Source organism: Chlamydotis macqueenii, chromosome Z (genome assembly GCF_036417535.1).
Source record: "Chlamydotis macqueenii isolate bChlMac1 chromosome Z, bChlMac1.mat, whole genome shotgun sequence".
NCBI lineage: Eukaryota > Metazoa > Chordata > Aves > Otidiformes > Otididae > Chlamydotis > Chlamydotis macqueenii.
The window spans coordinates 35,259,173-35,272,800 of NC_141593.1; the positions used below are offsets into that span (position 1 = coordinate 35,259,173).

Genomic DNA, 13,628 nt, shown 5'->3' on the forward strand with positions numbered 1-13,628 from the left:
AGAACTGCAGAAGGAAGCAGCAGCAGGACCACAAAGGAAGATTCAAGGAAACAAGGCAGTTTGTTGTTGTTGGGGATTTGACTATGGAGTTCCCGTCTCTGACAAGGCCATGCAGTCTCATTGCCAGCTTGATAAAAGTAACCAGCATCTCACTCACTTTTTTCACCCATTAATACGAGGATTAGTTGCACTGCTTCGGAGAAAAGACTTGCTAGCAGCCCCAGCCTATGCAGTAGGACATCCTTGTAAGAACACAGGTCACTTCCAGGACACACTGATCTCAGTGCTCGGTGACCTTGACCAGAGTACATGCCTCTTAATCACACACAAGAACCTGTTACAAGTATCCACAAGAAAAGGCTCGACAGCGTTAAGAAATTAGTCATGAGCATTTATCTTCTGCAGATTATTGTGAAGTTCTCAGCACTGTGAATGTACTGAGTGCTAATCTCATACTTAAAAGATGAGACCCTCTCTTGCGTCACAGTGCCTGTTGGTATGACTTTTTTTACAGTCAATATTTGTGATGTCTGCATGCAATTTTTTAGTAAGCAAGCAAAGGTTGTCATATACAGCATATTTCACTGCCAGATGATATACAGACTTACCCATATTTTCTCCGTATAAATTTTTGCTGCTTAGAAGTTAACATGAAATTGTAAGCAAATTTGTGAAAGGTACGCTTTTTTAGTGAAGCTCAGGTTTAAGAGGGCCCATATGGCTATCATCTTCACTAAGAGAAAAGAATCTCTTAAGTGAAACTAAGTCTTGAACATGGCCTCCATAAAAAAAACAAAAAGCCTCCCCAGTTCATCCTACGTATTTTTTTTATATAATAATCTTAAAATTTTATTAAAATAGCCAGCATTCTTTAACTTGTGCTTAACTACTACTGCTAACCCCCTTTGCCTTTTCCGATTACATTCAGATTTATCATTGAAAAGTAAGTCTATTCTTCTTCCACCTGAACGCTTATGCTGTGAAAGACAGCTTAAATGGAAGCTTGGAGTAACTGCTCTGGACAGTTCTCTCAGTCTGAGGCTTCTACTGCACACACAACCCTTCATGGCAAATTCTACCCTTGTCAGGCATCAATATCCCTTCACCCTAATACAAACCAGATGCTCAAGGACAGCTATTCGATCCTCCTGTGCCATAATCCACTAATAATAATCCATAATCCACTGCCAGCAAGTCACCTGTTCAGCATCTCAGATTTTCTGGAGTCCAGATTCCACATTCAGTGTACTAAAAAACGGCTTCAGGACAGTCAGGTGGGGCCCTGACTTAGAGACATGCCTCACACACAGGAAGGTAAAAAGAAAAGCTTCAGAACTCCTAAGGTAGTGATAAAGCTTAATGTGTTGGAAGTTCTTATACTGGAAATAGAAGCACCTATCTCAACAAAAACTGAGATGGAGCCCCATTACTATTTTAAGACCAACTAAGACAATCTATTTAGCCGTATATCAGTCTAACTGAATCAGGACCAAAGCTTGTGGTTCCAGTTTGGTCTGCATGATGCTGTTAGTCTAGACTACTGTTTATTTTAAAAGATGGCCAGTAACAATACGCGCTGTACAGTCTCACACTGAAAGATAACCACAAAAAGGGTTTATTTGTAGTATCATGTACATCTTTACTTCTGACTTGACTCAGACTTGGATGTAGAAGCTCTCAATGAAGAAAGCCGGCGTCTCTTCGCAATCTGCTCCTGGCGTTTCTCCTTGGCTTCCTGAAAAGCAAAGCAGTATCAAGTCAGTACTGAGATGTTACAGACATCAAGCACTTCAAAACATCTACAAAGGAACAAACCAGTGAAAATGCAATTTGAAGCTAACACACACAAAAAAAAAAGGATTCATTAAATTCATTCATCATTCAAGCCAATAAAACCAAATAGATTCCCTTCTTCACAGATCAAAAGAATTCTACAAGTATCCAAACATGTATAGACCCATGTCTTTAAACAATACAGATTAATGTCCAAAATTACAGTAAAAATACTAATGCAGAGTTCACAACGTACTAGAGGTCTATACACTCTCAGTTCCACGCTGCAAGTCATTAAACACTCAAGCACTGTTTCAAATATTCTAACAGTATTGTTTCAGTAGTCACTGCTGGTTTAAGTGCAAGAGCAAACTGATCCAAACAAATAGCTTCTTGCCAAGTTATCATCCAGTGGTCAACTGCTGGATCCTGTTTCTCCATGCAATCACTCAAATGCTTGGGCATCTGAGTTAAACTAGAATTCACTTGAATGAAAATTGCTACTGCAAAACTTATTTTCAAAAGGCCCTAACTTTTGTTTTCTTAAAAATTAGCTCTCAGCTAAATTAATCGCTCTGGTTAATTCCTACTATTCTAGGACTGGCAAAACCAGAAACATTTGACAAGCAATGTTTATACTGACATTGAGGCACTCCTATTCAAAATAAGTTGGGTCCAGACCAGCTCTAAGTCAAGTTTACCAAATCCCTCGATTCTGGGATATGAAGTATTCCACACAGCACAGTTTTAAGGGCAAACGCACCTTCATTCTCTTGGCCAAGAGCTTCGCATATTCTGCTGCCTCCTCCTTGTTCTTTTGAGTGCGCTGCTTCTTCAGAGCAATACGTCTGCGCTTATGTTGCAGAACTCGAGGAGTCACTAGTCGCTGGATCTTAGGAGCCTTGGTTCTGGGTTTCTTGCCTAAAAAACCATCACGAATCAGCAGAAGTGGCAGATTATCTTCCAAAGAGGCCTCCGGCCTCATCTACCAAACTTAAGAGTAAGGACCACTTACTGTTGTGGTAACATTATTTAGTGTACTATGTATTATAGAAACTAATACCGACTTCAACCTCTTGTCAGATTTTGCAGGAAAAATCATCAATTTCTGTCAGATGTACCATTAACAAAACATAGTCTTAATGCTCGTCACTTGTTACCAGCAATGAAGTGTAAGTAATGCATCTCTAACTTGCTGCATTTTTGTGAAAATTCCTAGCTTCTCAGCAGGCCTGTCTTAAATAATTCCCCCTAGACTTAAAACGTTTAAAGAATATGCAAGGTCATCATCTAGCTTTCAGAGCAAGCCATTATGTTTTCAGTGCTAAAAAGCTCTCTACAATTCTACACAGGCTTGACAGATACATCTTCAAAAAACAGATCTACATCACCCGTAATGAGGAAACAAAACACACCACCACACACATCTGTAAAATTTCACTACTCAATCCTGTCTGACTTTAGTAGGCACAAGCAACAGTCTGATGTCCACCAGGATCATATTCTTTAGTGGACAGAATGGTTATGATGCAGAAAACAGCAGTCTTTTACCCAACAAGCTTTCACACTGCTCAAGCTTTATCATGTCCTTTCTGCTAAAAATCCTCACCCTTTCTGTTCTCTGATGGAACGCAAAAGTACCCAATATTGAAATCCTCACACTGCAAGAGACAGGCAGTAAGCAACAGTGCCCTGCCAATAAAAGCTCCTTTCAGAGACTGCCAAAAGCAATGGGGAAAAACCTTAATATATTCTCTATATACTGCTTTTTTTCCTCCACCTCATAAAAAACTTTCAAAAGCATTCCCCCTCACGTTTAGCCTTCTTTTATTACCAATTATTTCTAGATTGTTCTTAGAACCACCAGCAAACATTATTCCAAGTTATACCAAACATTTAAAAACAAATTGTGCCAAAGCAGAGGGAAAGGAAAGACAAAGGTAAAAGAAACGGGGCGACCAAGAAACTCCACTTTTATCTTTAAGCTGCAGCTGACAAAGCTTAAATACCATGACAGCAAACTCCTGGATCTACTACTGCAGTAGATGTGCTTCATTCACACCTCTGTGCTGATAAATACACAAAACCAAAGAGTTCTTACCCTCTTTGTTCAGAGGCTTCCTCACAACATACTGGCGAACGTCATCCTCCTTAGACAGGTTGAACAGTTTGCGGATTTTGCTAGCCCTCTTGGGACCAAGACGACGGGGCACAGTTGTGTCTGTCAGCCCAGGAATATCTTTTTCACCTTTAAGAATGTAAGTTTAAACATGCCAGTTAATCCTACATCTACTGGGCACCTGTTTCACTAGTGAATTTCAACTGTAAGTTTAAAATGCATAAAAACTCAAAACAATACTACATAATCCTTAGAGTTCACCTGCTAATGGTGCCACCCCTAGCTACACTCTGCAGACTTAATGTGATCAGACTGCTGGCAGCAATAGAGTGTTTCAGTGACCAGTTTTAAAATTACAAGAATGTAATGCTCAGAGGGAATTTCAAGACACAGTCAAACTCCCAAGTTGAGACTGCATTTGTATTCTACAGAACTTCTCAGCCACTAACAAGGACGTTCCTTCCAGGTGTCTACTAGTATCTACTGCTTGGTTTATCCAGACTCTTACCCTTCTTCACTATGACCAAGTTCAGAACACTCAAGTTGGCATCAACAATGCAACCACGAACGGATTTGCGTTTTCTCTCTCCAGTTCTTCTGGGGCGATAGCAGGAATGGCCCTTGCTGAGCAGAAGGCGGACACGTCCATGAGTCAGGACACCTTGCTTCATGGGGAAGCCTTGCTTGTCATTGCCACCACTGATTCTGACAACATAGCCCTTTGAAAACATAAAAATACACTTCTTAGTTGCTCACACGCCTCTATTACTTCAATAGGTGGTGGCTATCACGATTGATATCAAAAGAACGAGGCACTGTGCCCACGATTCAGGAGAAGTCACTGTTACTGCCAATGCAAATAACTTATTTAACCAATACCACTCCAAGAGTTCAGGAATTTTACTTAACAGATGTGAAAAATGCCTCTGTGTACCAGAATTAACATTTATTCTACTTATCTTCAGATATATATTCAACAATTAAAGTCCCATCCACTCAAGTTTTGTTTAAGCTACCCTAGACGGAATTTTACCCATTATTGTCCACTTTTTCTTTAACTCTTAACCTAATAAAAGCCTGTTATCATCACAAACTGAAAATCTGCGAAGAACACAAGAGCATCTAGAGTAGGCATATATGGGTAAAAAGAAAGAGTGAAGTAAAGCTTTTGTTGTCTTGTCTTCTGCTGCCACCTCCACATCGACTTACCCAAATTCACCTGGACTGTCCATATTAACACTGAACTATCCCAAGCCCATCCACCAGGGCCAACATGCTTTTTCCCATGCACCAGCAGCAGTTTAAACACAAGGAAGGCAATTTTGAACTTGCTCAGTAAATAAGGGATCAGCAGTTTTACAGTAAAGGCTTAATTTGTCCTGAACACCAAGAGGGCACTCAAAAAACAAACAAAAAAAAACTACTGCAAACCAAAGATCAGCAAGAAACTCTCAACACAAGGCTTTAAAGAAAAAAAAAAAAAAAAAAAAAAAGGCACTCAGATACCCAAAGTAGCAAAACAGGCTAGCCAAATCACCAAATTCGGTATATGTAACTAGAGAAACTTTCAACACACCTGCCAAATGTACACTACACAACCACTCTAGTGTGAGAGCAACTTTGCAATTTATGTACCAAATACATAGCAACAAAATAAAAGTTACATTGTGAATACTCACACAGAGCTACATACAGCTCTGACACATCCTTCTACACTTCTTACCTTCCACTCCTCGCCAAGAGAATCAGCCGCGACCTCTGTGGCCATCCGTTTCTCATAAAATGTTCTCAACTTGCGCTCATCATCCACTTCAATGAGTTTCTGGCAGCCAGTGGCTGGGAAAGAGATGTTGAGCTAACAGAAGGAAAAAAAAAAAAAAATTGTATTTGATTGAAACTTTTAATGAGACATTTTAGCAATAAATTAGCATTTATCTGTTGGTTCCATCTTAGCATTTCAAAGCCGAAATTCCCCACCTGCTAACAGAGATGCTTACTAGCCATAACTTGTCACTACCACGCTCAGAGAGCCAAGCGGGTCTCTCGTTGGCCGCACTGGGCAGTATGACTCGTTTAGTTACACAGAACACTGACTGTACCACAGCTAGAACCTCACCACCTTCACACAGACTGCAATCAAGCAAATCAAGGTGAAGACAGCAGAAACCTGCTCCCTCCTGCAAGCCCTTCGCAGCACATGTTACATTAGAAAATCGCCTAAGAAACCTAAGCAGCGAAAAAACCTGCCGCTGGTGATTACTTGTGCTTCCTAGGGGCCGGTGCCGAGCCCCGCGGACACCTGGCAGCACTTCCCTCTCGAGTACGGCCTGGTATCAGCACAGGCCCAGCCCTAGTGCAGTCCGTGCCTCCCTGCTAGGCCCCACCACCGACAGCGCAGGCCTCGCAGAAGGCCTTCTCCGTGGAGGAACCACTGCTCCTGGAACCCGGAGCTCCGCGGCCCAATGGCAGGAGAGGCCTGACTGAGGGGACAGGGCCCGTACGGCCGCCATGTCACCCCGCCAACAATCCGCGCCCATCGGCCCCACAGCGGCGCTTCAGCCCCGACACCGGCGACCATCGCCACCCGCCAGCGGCCCTGCACGCAGCGCCGGGGCCATCTGTAGCGCGGGAACCCCAACCCTCCCGGGCCCGGCCCCAGGCCGCCCGCACCGGCCCACCTTCATCCTCTCCGAGCTGCGCCGCCGCAGGAAAAGGCCGCACTTCCGCCCGCAGCCCGCACATACACCCGCCAACTCTCGCGAGAGCGGCTCTGCCCGCGCCCCGCGTGACAGGGGCTACCCAATGGCGAGCGGGGCTTTGCCAGCTGAGGGGCGTGGCCCGGCGGGGAGGAGGAGCCGCCTCCGGAGCGTTGCGGCCTGTGGCGGCGTGCTGGGGCGTGGCGGGCGGCGGGGTACGGCCCCCCCGGCGGCTGTGCTGCGGCCCAAGAAAAGAGCTCACGCCTGTCCCTCGCTCCCTCCCTGTGCCCGGCTCCGGGCTCCTCCCAGCCGGGCGTGGCGACAGACGCTGAGGCGCGGGGCGGCGGGCTCTGGCAGCGAAACTGTTCGTCGCCATTGCGCTCACAATGAGAGAGCGCGCTGTGGCGTGCGGACGGGCCCAGGTTCCGCAGGCGGCGGGCCCGCCCCGCCCCGCCCCTCCCCTCCCCTCACGCAGGCCCGAGGAGCGGCGGGAGGCGGGCGGTGCGGGGAGGGCGGGCGCCAGCGGCGGACGGGCGGCATGGGTGCGCTGCTGTGGTGGGACCCGCTGCGGGCCGGCAGCTCGGAGGTGGACTGGTGCGAGGACAACTACACCATCGTGCCCGCCATCGCCGAGTTCTACAACACGGTGCGTGGCGGCGGCGGCGGCCCCTGCCCCTGCCCCTGCCCCTGCCCGGCGGTGCGGGAGCGGCGGCGGCCGCCTGGGTGCCGGTGTGGGGGGAGGAGAGGAGGCGCGGGGCTCGGCGGCGGGGCGGCCCCGCAGGGTGCTGGCCGGGGCGGGGGGCCCAGTCGCGGAGCGGCGGTTGGGTCCCGCTGCAGCCCCGGGAGCTCCCGCTGCCTGGCCAAGCCCGCCTCACGCAGGGTTTCCATGGGATTGGAGAATGCTCTCCTCTCACTGCCTGCTTCTTTCTTCTCCAGCGCCTGGTACGCCTAAAGTTAAAGAAAAACGGGTGGTTTGGTGTTGTAGGTGCAAAATCGGGGAGTTCAGAAGAGGGTTCATGACCAAGCTGTTCGTTAAATAGTGTGCTGTAGGCCCCCTCCTTGTCCAGCCTTGAGAGCCGAACTTTTTGGTGCTGGATTGCCAGCGTCCGGTACGCGTTTGCACAAGTGTCAGCGTGCAAAGTCAGTGAAGGCGTGCAAGGGGGAGATGGATCGAGAGAAAGAACACCTTAGTGTTTGGAGGCAAAACAGGGTTTCATCCAGGTAAGTTTGGCTCCAGGAAGGCAAGGCTTTCAAGCACAATTTGCCTTGAAGTTGCAGGGTGAAGTCAGCAATGTAGCTTTGGGAGAAGAAGAGATGTCTGTTCAAGAAAGTAGCTGAGGAGAGGAAAGGGAGGGAAGAGGACTAACATAATTATTGCTTCCTTCCAGTAAGCCGTGGTTCAACCCTGAGTCCTCTCATGCCATCCCAATACCTCTTGGTGGCTGGAGAGAACTTGTGAAAACAAAGCCCCAGCAACAGAGCTGGACTGCCGTCTGTACCATGCATCTTGGAAGGGGAGAAGTGCTCCTTACATCTTGTCAATTTAAAGAATTGCCGTGACAAACAGATTCACCAGAGTGAGATAATACATCAAGCTTTCTGGTAGTTTGTGTTTACATGGAAAACACACATCCAGGAGCAAACCCTGCAAGTGCCCTGTCTGTTTTCTGTTTATAGTGGGTGGCGCATGCACGAATGAGGACTGGGGCTTCTGTTTTGTCTTAGTTTTTTTTCTCCCAATTTCCATCTTTGTCTGAGTTGTCTTTCCCTTTCATGCTATGTTTCTCTGTCTGCTAGCATCCAGAAGAAGAAAGAAGTAGGTGTTTGGCTTCACTCATGGGAGTGTGTATCGTGGGAGTTGCTGCACGTATAAAGTAACGCCACAGTGCACAGTGTGCATTGCTAACCTGTTTTTTTTTTTCTTATAGTTTGTTGCCAAAGTCATCTTCATGGTGGCTGATCTGTGCCACTGGAGAACTTTGAGAGTGTGTGGGGGAAACTGTCTGCTTTCTTTGTGTCTGATATCACTGTGCAAGAACCAAAAACAAAGGGAGGAAAAGGTCAGGACAAACAAGTTTCTTGGAGTCGGGAAGTGTGTTTTGGAGCCAATTATGCAGGTGGATGGGTGTCTGACCGTACTGAGCTGATGAGCAGTGGTATAGAAGCTTGCAAAATGCTAGGAGCTGCAGGTATGTCCGGATGAATAACTGAGGATCCAGACAGGTTAACAGAGAGACACAGCAAAAAGTTTGCCCTGAAGCCCATGGTATTGTGGCAGCTATGCACAAATCAGGGAGCTGTACATTGAAAAGGGAGGAAGAAAGAGGCCATGTTGCGGGTAGTTGTGTTTAGCCTCTCTTCAGTAGTAACAACTCATCGTAAGGGTCTGCCTTCTGTGTTAGCAGCCCCTAAAAATTAAGGCAGTGACTCGCAGTGGATGGATGGGGTTGTACGACTGTGTCCTCAAAAAGCCAGATGCTCAGAGGACAGTTGGGAAATTTTCACCCTACTCTAACAGGCACCTTAAGTGGAGTCTAAGTTTTATTCCTTCTAAGGTGCATCAATTCTGACTCTAACTTAAACCCTCTTGAAGTTTCAGGAAGGACTCTTTGGCAGACCTGAATCTGGCATCTGGGTCTTTAAGCTGTGGATTAAGACCTTGCTAATCCGCATTTTAAACTGTCATGGCTGAGGTCAGAGTTGCAGTTGAGGTCTCACGCAATATCCATATAAGCACACAACTGGAACAGCTTATCTGAAAAGTGTTTTTAAAAAATCATTTGTTTATTCTGGTGGGACTCAATCTTCATCTGTTATGCATGAATGTAACATGATTTAGTTAAAAAGCAAACAAAAGCGCTCAACAGGATTAAATCAATAGGAGAATATCTGTTCTGAGGTTTTGTACAAATAGATCAGACTAATTTTTTTTAAACATTCATGAGCTAGACTGATGTGATTTTGTGTTCAAGTCTTACAGTCTTCCAGTAAATAGGCCATGAAACGCTTTGAAGCTCAAATTAAAATAATAGTTATGGGAAGGCGAGCTTTTTCTCTGATTTTGTTTTCGTTTTTTTCCTGAAATGAATAATATTTCCTGATGCAGTGTAACCGTACTCCAGAACGTAAACAAATGCCTCCACTTGATCAAAATAATTTACCCTATGCAGGGGTATTTGCAAAAAAAAAAAAAAGCTGTTTGTGTTTTAAACAACTGAAAACAGTAACTTTCCTTTTTCTGTTGGTAGTAAAGTCAATACTTTGCAGTTCAGTATGTTGCATTTAGTTGTGCAAGTAGTACATATTTCTTGCCAAATTTCCATTTAAAGAGGGAAATGCCAGTGATTTTATTCCTTTTATTTTGTTTCCTAGTGGCATGAAGATAAAAAGTTTTGAAGAGCTATCAAGTAGCCTTAAGACTGTGAGAGAATGCTTGTACTTTCTCTCATAATCTTTTTTACTACAAAAGTCTTTCACTGTATGTGAGTGGCACGCTCATGGATCAGGATATAGGAGATACAAACCCTCTGAATTCTCCGAGAGCTGCTTAGTCCATTTTCACTTTCTCCTCACAAGAAAGTAGTGCAGCAAGTGTTGCTGTAGTGGCTGAATGCTACAGCCACTGTCTGGGTTCTATACCACATAGTAAAGAATACCTAAGCTTCAGTAGGACTGCAGGAAACATCCTGTGTCAGGACTGTGGCCAAATGTGAGTGAAGTTACGTGCTCATGATCTGAGCAAGCCTCTGACATTCCCTCTATGGCCATATATTCCTTTCATTCAATTAAGTAGCTGAAAAATAAAACTAAAGGTCTAGAATTGAATGAAGCCAGAGGATGGACTGTTATTGTAAGGCTGCTTACCTTTTTTCCAGAACTGTAACTTTTAATCATTGCCAAAGGAAATTCTTGGTACTCCTGTTACTATTTTTTTTGCAGCAATCTTAACTGTATCAGCATTTGAATTGTACATTATCAAACCATACAGGCTAATTGCATATTATGTAAAAAATTGCAGGTTGAACATACTTTCTGAAGCCAGAGCCAAACGGATAGGTGCCTCACTTGCTTGGAAAGGGTGCTGTTAACAGTTGCAGTATATTTAAGGGTGTGATCCTGCTAGGAAGCCAGGGTGATACCAGAGAGTGAAAAACAGCAGGTCAGTTCTAGTGCTCATCAAGTTGACACTGAACCTGAAACTAAGAATATGTTCCAGAGTCCTGATTTGAACATGACTTGTGGAAGATATTATTTGTGGAATATGAGAAACAGAACTAAGCTATTGCATGAAAGAGTTACATGGTTATCACATTTTTTGGTAAACTTAATAGAAAAGAATTTCAGTACTAAAATTATTTCAACTTTCATGATGTTAGGAAATGTTCCTGGTGGCCACAGCAAAGAGTACAAGTCGTGACCAAGCTCCAAATTGCAAGGATTTTCTTGCATTTGCAGGCAGGACCTTAGCATGAGCAGGAGTTCAGTGCCACAGAACACTACTGTAGGGCAGAAGCACTCCCTTGTTTAATCACTAGTGTAAACCTGCATTGCTTCAGGTATGAAGTAACTCTGTTTCCTTTGTCAGCTTGTTCCTAGGCAGAATAGCGACTTTATAGCCAAATTTTTATAGGCTGCAATTACCTCATCTGATTTTCTTTGTTGATCAGTTCTAGCTGTAGCCATGGAAAGGTTTTCTTCCACACCATTTTTTTTGTAACTATCTATTTTTCCCCCTTGACACTTCTCTTTGGCCTGGCTGTGGCTAAAAGTATAAAATGTGTAGATCACTCCCCAGTCCCCAGAGGAGTTGTTCATATTCCGTCATCCCTGCTACCAGTCACTATGTATGCTTCCTACCTGTTTTGGGGTGAGAGGAGCCCTCCTGCTCTGTGCACATCATACACTGGGATCCTGGTCCATGGCTGTATTCCCAGTATTGCTGCCTGTCTCAGCTGCATGGTGCTGGTGGGTTTTTTGTGAATGGGAGATACTTGAGTGAGCCTGTTTGGTTGAATGTGTAGGTTGTTTTACATAGATTAAGCAAATTGATCTGCCTCTTAAAATCTGCTAAAATAGGATATTACTTTATAAATAACTCTTTGGTGTTTACCTTGCCCCTCAGAGTTGTGCAGTATCCTGCACTCTGACATTGCCAGGTGCCCCTGTTGTCCAGCTTTCATCATCTTCATTTCTAAACAACAAAGGCAGAATTTTCCACCTTGATGAGGTGAAGGATTTCTGTAAGAAGAGTCCTTTTATTCCTGCTGAAGAGGTGCTTGGTCTATGGCACTGTTTATCAGTTGGCACTCTCACAGGTTTTTCACACCTAGTTTATGAGGCTGGCTTCCTAGGTGGCAAAACACACCCTGAGAGCTAGCAGTTCATGAAAGGATTGGACCCTGGCCTGACTGGTCAATGTTGTGGCCTGACTGAAAGGAGCCCTCTGCATTACCAAGTCTTTGCTTGGGCTGTGTGCTGTTACCAGGGTGCTGTTGGCAGAGATTTGCATAATATTTGCAGCTACAAACTGTGTGGGTGATGGCTCTTTCTAAGTATTGTGGTGAAGCTGAAAAGCCAAGACTTTGGGAGGAAACACGGCTTGTCTGTGAGGATGTACCTTTAGTGTGAGGGAAGGTGTCAGGCATAAAGTAGATGATGCTGAGAAAATGCCTCTGTAATTATTGTCATTTTGAATGCCAGCCTAGGAGTATGTTTTGGTGAGCCTTGCAAATGTTAGATGACATGTCCATTTTAATCATCGTAAGCTCCGTTCTCGGAGACCGTGTTAAGTGGTGCACAGCACTAGCTGAGCAAACAAATGCCTTCTTCGTATGCCGTTCTTGAATCCTTTCCCCACTAGATTTTCATTAATGTCAGTAGAAGTTTGTAAGTCTCTGCGAAGAGGGGATCTGTCCCAAAGGAGTGCTCTTCTCCCAGAATTCTTTTCTACGTCTGCTTTGGGGGAATGTTGTTAGGGATTATTTTCTCTTGTGCTTGGGCTAGGCAGAGGAACATGAGGAAGCTGAGGCTGGGGAACTCATCCCGTCTCCTGTCCCATTGTGAAGTAGCAGTAGAGTCCCTCCAGAACTGCTAAGTTATAGTGTTGGTAAGCAAGAGAAAATATGTCTTTGTTCAGCTCTATTAAATTTTTAAAAGGTGGCAATGGTCTGAATTATCAGCCTTTTCACCTTCCTATAACTAGTTTTTGATCATACTTTTGTAATGGAGAACCAAGAGAAAAAATTAAGTGTAAAAGGATTTACAGCTTCAAGCTCTCTTTGCCCTGCACAAAAAGGGTTGTAACTCTTTTAGCCTAGCTTTATATTTCAGACGTTCCAGGCCATAGCTATTGATCAGATTAACTTCCACAAAGTTTGACTACTCTTCTAGTGCCAGTACTTCTAGTGCTTTTTCCATGCTAGGCTTGACGGCCATTCAGAGGACAGGTCACTTGCCAGGACATCCTGTTCCTCAGCTGCTTGCTCCTGTAGGCTTCCTGAATTGCAACAGTGTTGAGTGTTTGTAGAGTCTCAATAAAAATCGTCTGGGAATAGACTTGGAAGGTAATTTAAAGATGTGACTAGCCACATTTTATGGCAGTTAAAGTTTTTATGCTGTTATTAGCTTAATGATGTTAAACAAACAAGCTGATACTTTGCAAAACCAACTCAGCTTTGTCAGAAACTGAGGGCCATAATTTGTTGAGCTGGGGCATCACTGGATGACACAATGTTTTCATAGATGTCTTAGGCAGCCTATGAATATTTAAGGTTTATTTATTTTCTGTTCTTGTGATACTGTTTTTTTTTTTTCCCCTAGATAAGCAACGTCTTGTTTTTTGTTTTACCACCCATATGTATGTGCTTGTTCCGTCAATACGCAACCTGCTTCAACAGTGGAATATATTTAATATGGACGCTGCTCGTTGTGGTTGGTAAGTTGGTTAGTCTCTGCCTGCTCATGCATGAACTGAGAGAGGAAATCAGTTTTTCCTGCTTGCACTTGATTGTTTTGCAAAACAAAGCAATCCTGACATCTAC

General features: G+C 44.5%; 2 protein-coding genes across 3 annotated transcripts in view; one reads left to right on the forward strand and one right to left on the reverse strand.

The window, feature by feature from the left end:
• Positions 1–1,592: 1,592 nt before the first annotated feature.
• On the reverse strand, positions 1,593–6,673 carry RPS6 (ribosomal protein S6). The gene is made up of 6 exons (XM_086770685.1): positions 6,571–6,673; positions 5,616–5,747; positions 4,401–4,611; positions 3,875–4,021; positions 2,537–2,694; positions 1,593–1,735 (listed from the first exon to the last, which is right to left on the reverse strand). The coding sequence occupies exons 1-6, from the start codon at positions 6,574–6,576 to the stop codon at positions 1,640–1,642; spliced, it is 750 nt and encodes a 249-aa protein (XP_086626811.1). The 5' UTR covers positions 6,577–6,673; the 3' UTR covers positions 1,593–1,639.
• A 445-nt stretch (positions 6,674–7,118) lies between these two features.
• ACER2 (alkaline ceramidase 2) overlaps positions 7,119–13,628 on the forward strand; it is a 29,026-nt gene continuing 22,516 nt past the window's right edge. The window contains exons 1-3 of one of the 2 annotated variants that reach the window (XM_086770792.1): positions 7,119–7,234; positions 8,517–8,648; positions 13,408–13,522. In XM_086770792.1, coding sequence (XP_086626918.1) covers positions 7,127–7,234; positions 8,517–8,648; positions 13,408–13,522 — 355 coding nt within the window. In that variant the 5' untranslated portion in view covers positions 7,119–7,126. The remainder of the gene's footprint in view (positions 7,235–8,516; positions 8,649–13,407; positions 13,523–13,628) is intronic. The other variant, XM_086770791.1, reaches the window with a different exon arrangement.